A 13,358-nucleotide genomic window follows, 5' to 3' on the forward strand; every position below is an offset into this window, starting at 1 on the left:
AAGGCAGCAAACTGGCTCGTGATCCCTGACAGAGAAAACACAGCCACAATGTCAGACTGTGCTGTCACTCCTCCCTGTCATGTGCAGCATTCTGGATTTTTTTGTCACTTTTCAAGGGCTCAGAGTACCCATCCAGGGAGCCACCATTTCATGGCATCATCATCCCCCTTAAAACCTTCCCAACAGAACTTTCAAGGGTTGAACTGCATTAATTTACAAAATTATTTAAATTACAAAATAACCAGACTACCAGAAGCTCCTCAGCCCCCATAAGAACCACCACAGACAATGGGAGCTGGAGATGAGCAGCAAGAATTGGTTACAGGGTTGACCAGAATTGCTCCTTCACAGTGCTCCAGACCCACGCATGCAGTAAAACTCACATCCCTCTATGCATTTTCCTTCCTTTTTAATGTTTTGGGGTGTTTTTCCATAATCAATAAAATAAAAAACTCAATTTCATGCTCAGAAAATTGAAAGCTTTGAAAAACCTCCTCTTCCCAGAGGGTCCATCCTACCAAGGAGGCTGCTGAAGGCACCTCTTGTGCTTCAGGAAAGAAAGGCAGTGGGAGGAAAATGAACATTCACCGGAATTTGGATCTCTGTGGAGCTCGTGGCTCCTCTTTTTTAGTGCAATCCTCTGCTGCTGAAAGTCTTCATACCACTCCTGAGTGAAGTTCTACCTGGACAGACTTATTGCCATCTTTCTGGGAAATAAGAGGAAAAAACCAATATGGGAGGCCCTGGAAAGGAGAAAGCCATGGAGAGGGATGGACCCAAAGCCATGGTGAATGTCAGGTCAGCAGTTTCTGGTACAAAAGGCTCTGAACTGTTATAAAAATGTGGGGGTTTCCAGATACTTTTTTATAATGAAGGAACAGCACTAGACATGCATCCCACCATATTCTTCAAGGGCATAAATGGGCATAATTCCCCTAAATCCAGGATAGACTGACTGGTCCATCACTGGGAAACAATGTCATAAACATACATTTATATATTAAAATATGTAACATATTAATTTAATTACATTTTAATATATATTTATATGTTAAATCTATATAAACCCACAAAAGGCAGGGCATAGTTCTGCAACATTCTCAATCCTGAATGGTTCTTTATCTCATAGACACAACCTATTTTTTATAGCTACAATTTATTTATATATATAACTGATTTTATATATGGTTTTATATATTTTCATATATAATTTTGAATATATTCATATATCTACATAAAAAACCCACAAAGGTGGGCACATATTTGCAAGCTTGAATGGGTCTTTATTTTACTATAATCATCTTATCCTGCCCTCCCTTAAAAAAAAATGCCACCTTTGTAAAGGCACACAGCCGTTCCTCTGCTAAGTTATTAAAATGAACATCAGAAATGATCCAGTAAAGGCAAGGATTTTAACCCTTCCAGCCCTGCCAGGCCTGAGTGGGTGTATTTATATATTCCAAGTGTTTCTGTTCCCTGCATCAGCGACCGCAGCCCCTGCATAAAAATGCCAATCAATTTTTAGCACGGGCTCAGCGTGGCTTGATGCCATGCTCTTCATATGGCACTGAGCCCTTCCTAAGAGTCCTCCCTGTTCCACCTCCTCCCTCCTGCTCCAAAAAACCCCCCCCTTGAATCCAAACCTTCAAATCTTTCCAGTGGCTGTAATGAAAGGGTGGTTTGGCAGCAAAAAGAATATTGGCAGGGAGGAGAACACATCATCACTCAAGTTCCAGTAGAAGCTGGGAGACTGGCACGGGGTGGGGGGAGCTATTTCAAGGGGTAGTGCCACCATAAATAAATAAATATTGACAGATCCTGCCAGGATCTGTTGGAAAGGGCAGGCAGGGAACACAGGGCACATTCAGGAGCCCACGGAGAGGATTTCGATGCAGCAGATTAAGTTCTGCCTATACCTTTTTTATACATCTATCTTGGCTTTTCTGGGGCTGAGTATGAACATGTTTGTACACAGGAGGACGTTTGCCCAGTTTGGGTGCGTTCCAGGTGTGTTTTCAGGATTGCAGGAATTATTTGGTGCCTGACAGCACAATTTTCCTGGCTATGGAGAGCCACGCTCACATCATCAACTACAACAAGCAGAAGTGACCACCTACAGCTGGCTCCTGGGTGGGCAGTGGGAAAAACCCTCCCATCAGAAGGTCCCAAAGCAGGTCCCTCCAGCAGCAGCCAGAGAATAAAGGATCTGAGTGGCTCCTCCCCTCCTGGAAAATGCTCTATTGAGAATCTCCATCTGTCTTAGTTAGGATCGTGGGTATGGCACCATTCCTGCAAAACGTTTGCACCAGGAAGCAGCTTGACACATGGAGAAAGTTCCAAGTGAAGGGAAAAGCACGAAGTTAATTACCAGCAGGGCCTGACATTTAGAAAAGGACATTAAACAGGATTTTCAAACAAGATTTAGGCTTGCTTTTCAGCTTAAGTACTTGCAGCCAGACCCGAGATTCTAAAAGGCCTCCTCAGCCACCTGGCCCTGGAGATCCCAATATTTTCTAACATTTCCTTCTTCAACCTGAAACCACCACACCTCTGCTCCTGCTCTGCACATCCAGAACCGAGCAGGCAAACACTCCCCTCCTGCCAAAGCCCCTCCAAAGCCAGCAACAGCAGAGCACAGGACTCTCCACCACCACCTCCAGAGGCAGCTGGAGTAGGCTTAAAAACCCTACTCCCAAAACAAGGCTGGGAGCTTTGTCTTGAAAGCACTGTCACCTGGGAGAAAGGAACTCTCTGGTGGCCAGAGCTACTCCAAGTTTTTAATGGGTCTAAGTCCACGTGCAGCCTCAGAGAGGAGAGTTTAGTACAGAACTAAAGGTTGTTCTGGATGGGGATGTGTCTGAAAGAAATGCAAAGTCCCCGTGGCCAAGACAGCATCCTACAGGTGAGCTCCTGCCTCTGCCACCCAGCACTTAAGGAATTCCCCTGGGAGCAGAAGGTCCAGGATTTTGGCCCCATGTCCTGGGAATATTTCAGCAACCTGATGTAGAACACCCAAGCAGATGCCAAGGCAGGGAGTGACACCATGTCCTGGGTCAAGGATGTGCCAAGCAAAGCCCAGGTGGCTCTGGTGACCCTGGGAGGGTCCCCATGAGGGTGGCACACGTTACCTCTGCATCCTGGACATCCTGTGGAGCTCCATGTCGTCACTGCCACGGAAGCCTTTGGCAAAGGGGTTGTTCTCAATCTTCAGCTGGGTGATCTGAAAGGGAGGAAACACAGCAGGGTCATGCCAGGGACAGAGGGGACAGTGGTTATTAAACACAAGGCAGGTGGGATGGGAGGGAAAGTACAGCTTGCAGGAACTCCAGTCATCCCTCAGCTCAGGCACTGACCACTCCAGATGGGCCTTTCCCTGGAATGTTCCACAGGAAAAATATCTCCTGTCAACAGCCTCTTGCTTCTCCCAGCCTTGTCCCATAACTAACATGTGGGACTGCTCACACACATTTTTCTCTGGAGAAAATCTGCTTTCTGAGAGTTTCATTTGGCTATTGGGACAGAAAGGGCTTCACTGCTCAGAGGACCAGGGATGGAAGTTGGGTCTGAACAAATCCCAACAAGTATTTTCTCATCAATGCACAGGCAAGACCAAAACCTCCCCTCTCAGACCCTACACCCTCTCTCCCAGCCCAGTGAATCTCACCCTTTGGATGTTTCAGACCAGCTGAATGTGCTCCAGGTGCTCTGCATCTGCTGTCCTGCCCCACAGCTGGGAGCACTGCATAGACTCATTGCCTAAATTACTTTGAGGGCAACTTCACCTGTGACCATCAACCCAGGAGGAATTTTTGTCTCCCCATCACTTCCAGTTTGCTCTAACTGAGAGTCTAAAGTTTAGCCAGATTAATCCCCTCAGTCTCAACTTTGGTCCTCTTAAAACATCTAAATTTAACATTTAAAGCAGCTTCTAGACAGACCATGCCCTTACCCAAGGACTGTACTGCTCCAAGAGGTTCAATCCCTCCTGCACTACTTTTCCTGAGGGTTTTGGTTAGCAGGGCTTGTCATTTAAGCCAATATTCATTGTGGACCAGCAACACCCTCAGCTGCCTTGTGGATTTTGTAAAAACTCCCTCTGCCATGCCAAATCTGATGCAAATGCTTTGGTGCCTTGGCAGAAGAGGACTGAGCCTGGACCAGGTGTGATATTGCTGCAAAGCCCCAAAATTTGGGCAGAAGAGGGGAAATTTCCCTTTTTTTCCCTCTTTTCTCCATGCCTGCCTGGCAGTCTGAGCTCTCAGCAAGGACTCAGGAGAGACCCTTGCCCAGGAGGAAAGACAACCCCATTTTGCACTGGAGAGCTTCACACTCTCACCACGTTTTATGGAAACCCCATCCTTCCTTCCCATTGAGAGCTGGCCAAGGGGAAGGAAAGAGCTCAGGATCAAGGGAGGGAGAACAGAGAGAGGTTCATGCTCACAGAGTCAAGCACAAACAACCAGGCCCACCTCCCTGCCAAAATCCGGAGAGGAAAATCTGGCTTGCCCAGTGTCAATAGCAAACCTCGCCAGGTGTATGCACAACCAGATTATTTTGCTCTTTTCTTGTCTTTTTGCATATTTTTTTCCAAGGACCACTTGTTTATTTGCCATTTTTTGCCTCATTCAGCCCCAACTCCTCCCAGAGCCCCCCACCACACTTACACTTATCTCCACAGGCATTCCCATTAAATCAGGACCATACTTCAGCACATAAACAAGCCCTTGGCACTTTTGGCACTTTTTTTTTTTTTTGTCCCTCATTCCAGATTTCAAAGAGAAGGGTAAACAAACAATCTTTTGGGGTCAATTTGCCAGTTGAGCCATTCTCTAGCAATAAAACAGAGGTGCATTTTGTAATTAAAAGCCCTGAATTATTACACAACCAGCTGTGTATTTTGCAAAGCAACTGCCTATCGGTTTGAAGGTGGTGACTCTTCTAGAATGAATAATAGGCATTATTCAACATTTTGAATGTTCCTGAAGCCCTGTAAATGTAGGAGTTGTCCTCCCTTGCCGACCCCAATGGCAATATTTGCTCACATAAGTGAAGTCCTTCAGTGAGTGAGGATTTACAGGATTGGCACCAGCACACAAAGGCACAAAGGGCCGGATTCATCCCAACCTGACCGAAGGCATTTTAACCAAGGCGCCTGCACTGGGAGCCTCAGCTCCCTGCTGGAATCAAGGGAGGGACATCGGGACTGCCAGAGGGCTCTGGGGTGGGTGGCAGTGCCTTCACAGGTCCCCAGTGCACTCTGGTCACTGGAGGAGGAGCCAGCAGTGCTCCAGCCCCTCGTTTAAGCCCCTCAGTTGAATGCCCCGTTTGATTCTTCAAGCTTTTAATGACCCACAAAATAGCAGCCAAAATATCAAAATGGGACCTCAATATTGCAAATCTGGTGGTTTAGGAGAAGAGAAATTCCCTAACCCACACCAGGAACACACTTACAAGGAAAGGTGTTGATGCTGGTGGCCAAAAGCCCCAAGAGAATCACAGCCAACTTCAGCCTGCTTAAAATTAAGGATCTGCTGGATTGAAGGCATCTAAAACCCAGGGACTACAGGTTTAGAATTAATTCTCAGACCTTTGGTGTGTTTCAGGTGGATTGGACTCCCAGAACAAAGTTTCCCCATGTGACACCTCATGGCATCAGCCACCACAAAGCCAGGAGAGCCCAAGCCAGATTTAACAAAACCGTACACAACAAACTAAAAAACAGAGAAAAAGCTGGTGAATCCCTGCTTTAGCAAACAACCTGTGGAAGATATTTCATTTGGCCACTTTTTTTGCCTGACTTCCAAACTATTCCAGAGGTGGAAAAGCAAACTCAAGGGTGGAAATAACCTTCTTCTGGATCAGCTTTGCCACAGCAAAACTGAGTTTAATTGACTATAACTCACGGGGGGGCAGGGGGGGAGAAAAGCTGTCAGAAAGTCAAATGACAATTACCTCATGAAAAATAAAACAAAATACAACGTCCTGCGAGGTCATTAAGACAGAGTGCCCAGGGCAGAATTGTACAGCACAGGTTCAATAAAACTGAAGGGCTTTGTTTGTGTATTTGTTACTGACAGCAAAGTTTCACTGGTTCTGAAGCTGCCACAGACCCTTGGAGACCAGAGCTTTGCAGGGTGAAGCCTCCCAGATTTCCACTTTTCAGGGCTTGTCTGACCTATGGCTTCACCTTCACTTTAATGGGAAGTGACAGTTCCCAGTGGAATTGGGAATCCCAAAGGAATCCCTGGGCTGCTCCCCTGCACTCCTTTCTCTGGGCTAATTGGCCACAAAGCTCCTCTGCTGAGACCTTCCCAATAGCATCCTTAGCTCCAGCACGACAAAATCTAGCATTGCATGGAGTTAGGTTGAGGAAAGATGCTTTACTTCTTTTTCTTTTCCACAGACATGCATTTATATGGGATTTGTGCCTAAGGGCTCATGAATAGCATTATGGCCAAAATCAAAACTACCATTTTGTAGTATTTTTTATCAAGAACTTAATATTTTTCCTCAATTGTTTCTCACTTTAGAAGTTGGAACTAAGTTAAAACTTTGTCAGGGGGGATGTACTCCACACCAGGTGCTCTGGGCTTTATTTTATTTACGTATTTTGCTTGCAACTTCTTTTTTTTAAGCACTTAAGCTAAGGGAAAACACTTCACCCTGATCTTTTTGGGCTCTCCTGAAACTAAGAAAGGTTGGGCATTCTAGAAAAGGAATGTTCTGCAAGGAATGTGGATCCTGAATTTCTGAGTTCTCACTCAGGTCTACTTGGAGAACTTAAAACTGATTGGAGGGGGGAAAAAATCACCATTTAGTGATGAGAAGGTGCAGGTGATCACCCTTGAGAGGTGCAGAGCACTCATGGAGCTCCCCTCTCCGTGGGATCCAGTTCTCCCTGGCCTGCAGGTGCCCATGGTCCTGCTCAGGGTGGCACAGAGGGACCTGGAGCAGCTGTGCCAGGGCTGGAGCTGGCAGTGCTGGGAGCCACAGGAGCTGCAGAGCACAGAGACTTCTCTGCCAGGCTCTCACATGGCCCAGGTGGGGACCAAGGCAGGATGGAGGAGGAGTGGGAAGGAGAGAAACAGCTGCAGACAAGGTGGCTGCTGAGCCCAGGGACACCTGGGCCAGGCAGAGGAGCTGGATGGGGAGCTGGCACTCAGAGCCCCAGGAGGGGGGAGTTGCTGGCAGAGGGGAGAAGATGCTGAACCCAAAGCAGTGAAGGAAATGGGAGGTGCTGGGGTGAGACACAGGGGCTCACTGAGGAGCCTGCTGCCTGAACTGGGACACGGGGACCAAGGATGGGAACAGAGACCTGGCACAGAGTTCTGGGGTTAGGAGGTGAATCTGCAGGCAGGATGGATGCCAGATCCAGAGGGAGCCTTGGCCAAGCTTGAGGAGAGGGGCTGCTTTGAGGACCAAAAGGGTCCAGGGGCTCAGGGCTGGCTGAGCACCCCATCCCAGGGCTGGCAGGGAGCAGGGACAGGACTGGGGACAGAAGGAGACAAGGCTGGTTCAGCCAGAGTTGTGAAGGGCATGAGACCCCTGGAAGGAAGCACTGTCCCAGCAAGGCCTGGAACAGCAGTAAGGATCATGAGGAGCCCCAGAGAGGGTCAGGGAGAGAGCAGCAGCTCCCTGCCATCCTCAGGTGCCCCAGGGCTGCACAGAAGCCACCAGGGCTGGTGATGAAGAGGAGCTACTTAGTGTCACCTTGCTTAGCCCCAGGGATCTCTGTCTCTCCCAGCACTTGGGGGACCCCTCTTTGGAGAAGAGTCTGCCCTGGGTAAGGAGAGGGGCTGTCCCCTCTTGGCAGCCAGATGGAGAAACGCAGGGACCATGAGCCCAGGCAGGGCAGGGAGAGCCTGGGGACTGCGCAGGGGAATGCCATGAGATGCCAGCCAGGCCACCACAGTGGTGGCCTCTGCTGAAGGGGTGGAGGTGGCCACCTGCAACCTGAGACAGGGAAAATGGAGCTCTGAGGAGGAGAAAACACACCCAAGGACCTGCCCACCTCCAGCCCTCAAGGACAGTGACAAGAAGCCACATGCTCAGAGGGGACAGGCAGCTCTCCAGAACTCCCTGAGTGGAGCACCAGCTGACTCACCAGCATGACTTTAGCACTGGGTCTTTTTCTTCTCTTCCCTCTTTTTCGTCCCCTTTTCAGAGGAAGGATGAACCTCTGTATTCAGAAATCCCACCAGATACCTGGCAGTGAATCCAGTCTTCAGCCCTGCCCTGCCCCTCCTTGGTGAACGCAGCATTTCTGGGTGCCTGGAACATCCTAGCTGGGGCTAACATTTCCTTAAAAGAATTTTGGCTACCAAGAATGTTAAATAACTTAGGGTGGGGGAAAGAAAATCAGCATAAAACCGGATATCCTGAGGGGGGGAACCAATATAAAGCCCAAGCCCAGCTAAGGGGGAAAGTAGGTTGTAAAAATTAATGAGAATAATTGTTGTGAATTCTTGCTTTTGAAAGAACCCTCGTGAGGGGAGAACCTTAATTATTTCTGTCTATTAGGTTCATTTCCTGGTCCTAAGCAGAGAGCTCATACCTAATAAATATCAGCCAGTAACACAATGATTTAAGCTACAGCAAAATGGTGCTTAAGTGCAGGGAAAGTTAATATTTGGGAATCAACCTGATTGCAAGCACCCATTGTGTAAAGGGCAAGGAAATGAAATGTGCATGTGACCTTTTTTAACACTTCAGTATTTCTGGGGTGTTTTTAAGGGTAGCAGAGAGGGGGGAGGTGACCAATGGAGCTGCTGACAACCACCCTGAAAACTTCACCAAAATTCTCTTCATAGCTTAAGCCTCTTTTTGGGGAGTAGGGCTGAGGAGAGGGAGATCCCAGGGTGCTTAAATATCTTTTCAGGCTGTCTAAAATATCAGGGGAAATAAGCACAAGCCCTACATTGGGATTGCAGCTGTGCTCTTGAAATAAATTGACCTATCTGGAAGCAGGCAGGTATTTCTATAAGCTGTGTAAGCATGGACTCAAATGCATTTTGGGGTGAGTCACACAATTCATTCTGTAATAGAATTCAGCTCTAACAGAGCTCTTGAAACCTAAACCCCATGCAGGGATGAATTTTGTGTAAAATACATGGGTGTTTAAAACTCTGTGTAAAATATGTCAGAGGCTGGCTGGGGTGGATGGGAAAGATTGCATGAGGGATAAGCTACAGGTGAGAGAGAAAAATGGGAAAAAAAATCAGCAAGAGCTGGGGATACCCCACATGTAGGGGGTTGCCATCCTTTACGGGAGGGGGAATGCAGCATGTGTTACAAGAGCAAAATCTGGTTTTCCAAGCAACCTCAGCTGTGAAAGCTGAGCTCAGGTTTCAGCTGGTGGAAAAGACCCCAACTCACCCACCTCAGCTGGGAGATGTTTCTCCTTGGCATTTGCATCACCCCCAATATCATTCCCTGGCTGCACTGGGGTGAGCTCCAACTTTTATTCCCTTCCCTGCAGGGAGATGCCTTTTAGGGAAGATCATCCCCTGGTTTATTTTTATGGCTCTATCTTTCCCAGTTGGGATTTTATCTTGGGGCTCCAGCCACTCTTCCCCTGTTCCCCCCCTGACTCGAAGCAGCACAGGGAGGAATGTGTGTGTCAGGGGGCAGAGGGATGTCAGAGCCTGTAAAACGTGTCAGGGGTGTGTAAAATGTGTCCTGGTGTTTCTGTGGGGATTCCTGCCTGTGTCAGATACACAGATGTCATTTCTTATCACACAGATGTTGCTGATTTACAATCAAATATTCCTGCTCCTCCTAGCATGGCAGTTTTCCCAGACTACTGTACTTACATGTTCCTGCTTTGCTTTAGTTTTATTTGCATGATCATTTCTTTTCCTATAAACCAGCCCCATTTTTCTTCAAAGGAGAGCAGCTCCATTCACGTCTGTTTTGTGCTCGGGAAATGCCTTTAAAGCAGGCAGTGTGTCCTGTTTTATTAACTCCCACTTCTATTAATATTATATTCTTTCTGCAAATCCATCAAGCAGAAGTTAAACTTGATTTTATAGCATCCACAGTGGAGTTATAATTTAAGGCATAATTTGGCAAGGACTCGATTTGGATTGGGTTTGCTTGTCCCAACCATGCCAGCAGCTCCTATTTTAAAGGGCAGGGAAGTATTTTCCTTTCTCCCTAGTTATGGTGAAATACTCTTTCTTCTCCAGCCCAGCTCTGCTCTCTGCAGCTTGCTGGTCAGCTGATGATGGAGGAAATGCAATCATTTCACACAGCTTTAGGAACCTGCATTTCCAGGAAAGCATCCAGGATTTCTTTGGGGTGCTAAATGACTTTTCTCTGTTTGAGAAACAATTATTCTATCGGGTACAAAGGAGCCATCCTACCTGCCTGTACGTACAAGTTTATAATAAGTGCCTTTTATGTGATTAGGAGAGGAATTTGCTTTTTTGCTGAAAGAAATTGAGTTTTCATGGGGCTGTGGTGAGGGACAGTTGGTGAAAGATTCATCTGTGGAGAACCACCCTGCCTTCAACACTCAGCCTTCCTCCTCCTCCTCCCTGCTGGGTGGGGAAGCCCAAACCCAAGCAGGGAAGGAATGGGAGCAGCGACAGCACCAAGAAAACCGTAATTCCACCCAACCCAGCAGAAGGCAAACCCATCCCGTTATTCTCGTGCTTTGTTTGCCTGATCCCGGGGCTGAGCCTCCCTTTCCTGCCCGGGCCTCCCGGCTGCCGAGCCCGCAGCCCGCCGTGGGCAGCCGGGTTATCAGCGCCCGGCCGCGAGGGGAGCGCCCGGCTCCCTCCTCCAGATTAGGAGCCTTTGACCCACGGCGAGGGGGGGAAGATAAAGCAAACTTCCTCGGTTGGTCGTCTCCGTGTGAGCAAAGCATCCTGGTGAGCTCATTCCCCCCTCCCCGGCTCGTCCCGAGCCTGGCTTTGGATGCTTTGTGCGGCCAGGAATAACAGAGGGGATGGGGTGGGAGAGAGGAAAGGGGAAGGGAGGAGGAAAATGGGCGAGGGAGAGGAAAGGATGAGGAGAAAGGACAAGGGGACAAGGAGAGGAAGGAAAGAGGAAGAGAAAGGAGAAGGAAGGAAAGGAAAAGGAGAAAGGACAGTAGGACAAGGGGAGGAAAAAGAAGGGGACAGGGAGAGGAAAGAAAGGGGAAGAGAAAGGAGAAGGAAGGAAAGGAAAAGGGCAGGGAGGGGAGAGTAGGACAAGAAGGGACAAGGAGAAGAAAAGGAAGGGGACAAGGAAGCGGAGAAGGGGAAAGGAGAGGAAAAAGGAGAAGGAAAGAAGAGGAAAAGAAAAAGAGGAAGTGAAAGAAGAAGCAGGGAGGGAAGAGGGGCGGAGTGTCCTCAGGAAGAGGCAAGGAGCGGGATGCGGTTTGCGGGGCGGGGGCCGGCCCAGCCCCTCACCTTGTGGTTTTGGTAGGAGGTGACGGCGATGAAGGCAGTCTCCGGGAAGACGTGGGTGCAGAAGGCGGTGTTCTTGGAGCCGAAGCCGTTGTTCTCGTCCGCTTTCACGATGTGAAGCCGGGGCTGGTACTTGTGCATGGAGTTCAGGATGATCTGGGCAGGGGGAGAAGGAGAGGACATGCCGTGGGAATGGAGGGGGCACAGCACGGCGCATCCCCCTTCCAGGGCAGGAGGAGAAGGACGCACACCAACAGGAACCCGCAGCCCCTTCCCCAAAATGTTTGCCCTTTTCAGGAGCCCCTTCCCCAAAATGTTTGCCCCTTTCAGGAGCCCCTTCGAAGGGCAGAGGGAGGTGCTGGGGTAGGGACACGGATCTCTCCAGAAACTCGCCCGGGAGCCCAGCAGGGCCGGGAGGTGCTGTCAAAGGTTCTTCCTCACCTGCTCCTCACACACAAACCCCTGAGGGGCCAGAGATGCTCCCCCAACACCTGATGGGGGCATCTCAACACCCCCATCCCATCCCAGGGGGATAAAGAGCGAAGAAAGGGCGAGAGAAGAGAGCTGGGGGGATTTGGGGGTTTAGGGACATCCCTCCCGCCAGCCACCCGCACAGGACGGTGGCGGAGCCGGGAGGGGCTGTGGGGGGTTCCAGATAAAGAGCGGGCCCTGCTCGGTACCGGGTTAATCCCGGGGGAGGATGGGGGACGGCGGGGGGCCGCTCGGGCCCGATAATGACTGCCGGACCCTGGCGACAGAGAGACGCAGCGCGTCCCGCCGCCGCCTCCCCCGTCCCGGGGGTTTAAGCAAATTGCTTTGACATCCAGGAAAGTCGTAGACATCAACGGTGAACGATCTAATGGTTTTTAATTTCATTACAGCGACTCTAATTGAGAGGCTCCTGGCGCAGCTCCTCCTCTGAAGTCCCTTATTGTCCCTTCAGCGTCTTCGGTTTGTTTGGAGGGACTTTTTCCCCAGAGCCGCCTGTTCCCAGCGGGGATGCCTGGCCCCTTCCCCCCGGGCCGGATCCACCCCCCGGATCCCCAAAAGCACCCCCGGGGCTGGGATGGGTTCCCCCGGCTGCGCTGCTCCCCTCCCTCTTCCCGCAGGAAAGGTCCTGATCCCTGGGAAGCGGCCCCTGCAAACTCCTTCTGCAGCAGCTCCGTTAGAATTAAAATAAAATCCAAATTATAAAAAGAAAAAGGAAATCAACCCCCGCAAATGGAGGTGCAAAAGAGAGCTTGTAAATGATGCTCAGCATTGGGGTGGGCTCGGGACTCTGCTGGCTCCTCTCCCCCAAAGCCCTCTCACTTCTTGGCTACCACGTGGGCGAGGATTTAATAGCACAAAATTTATCATTAAAAAGCAGAGAAGAAGAAAAAAAAAAACAGCTTGGAAAAAATGAAACTGAAGTGTTGAAACGAGACTGGAGAAAAATCCACTCTTGGAAAGGGCTGGCAAGATCTGGAGTCACATATTCGTTCAATTATATATTTTATATATATATATACACACGTATATATATTTTATTCATACACGCACATATATATTTGCTCAGAGGAACTCGCATCTTTGGAGACCTTCGAAGGAGGGCTGCTCCTGGCTGCAGAATTCACACAAATTTTCACGGCCCCACAAGTCTCGCAAAGACTTTTTTAGCGCCCAAGAAGTTCTAGCGGGACTTCAATTTCTCTAATTGTCTTTAATTATTGTTACTTTTCTTTCTTTTTTTTTTTTTTTTCCTGATCGAGGGATCCACATCGTTTTAGATCCTATTTCCTCTGCTAATTGTGCCTGATTGATTTTACCTGTTAGGCAAATTCCCGGAGGCAGCGGGCGGATTTTAACGATTGGGGACTCCCCATGCGATTAAAATCAGTGACCAAATTCTCAGTGAAGCCAGGAGAGTTTCACCCACTCGCCAACTCCAGGCCCCGGGAATCTGCCATCAATTCGCACCAATTT

General features: G+C 49.1%; 1 protein-coding gene and 1 long non-coding RNA gene across 7 annotated transcripts in view; one reads left to right on the plus strand and one right to left on the minus strand.

Annotated features, from left to right (window-relative positions):
• TBX5 (T-box transcription factor 5) overlaps positions 1-13,358 on the minus strand; it is a 136,029-nt gene that overhangs the window by 17,160 nt on the left and 105,511 nt on the right. For all 6 annotated transcript variants that reach the window (XM_030959250.1, XM_030959249.1, XM_030959248.1 and 3 more), the window contains exons 6-7: positions 11,397-11,549; positions 3,129-3,220 (exon numbers count right to left, since the gene is read on the minus strand). In XM_030959250.1, the coding sequence (XP_030815110.1) occupies positions 3,129-3,220; positions 11,397-11,549 (245 nt within the window). The remainder of the gene's footprint in view (positions 1-3,128; positions 3,221-11,396; positions 11,550-13,358) is intronic.
• On the plus strand, positions 10,828-12,685 carry LOC115909722. The gene is made up of 3 exons (XR_004061165.1): positions 10,828-10,874; positions 11,413-11,522; positions 12,275-12,685. It is a non-coding gene; the product is annotated as an uncharacterized LOC115909722 (long non-coding RNA).

Source organism: Camarhynchus parvulus, chromosome 15 (genome assembly GCF_901933205.1).
Source record: "Camarhynchus parvulus chromosome 15, STF_HiC, whole genome shotgun sequence".
Classification (NCBI taxonomy): Eukaryota; Metazoa; Chordata; class Aves; order Passeriformes; family Thraupidae; genus Camarhynchus; species Camarhynchus parvulus.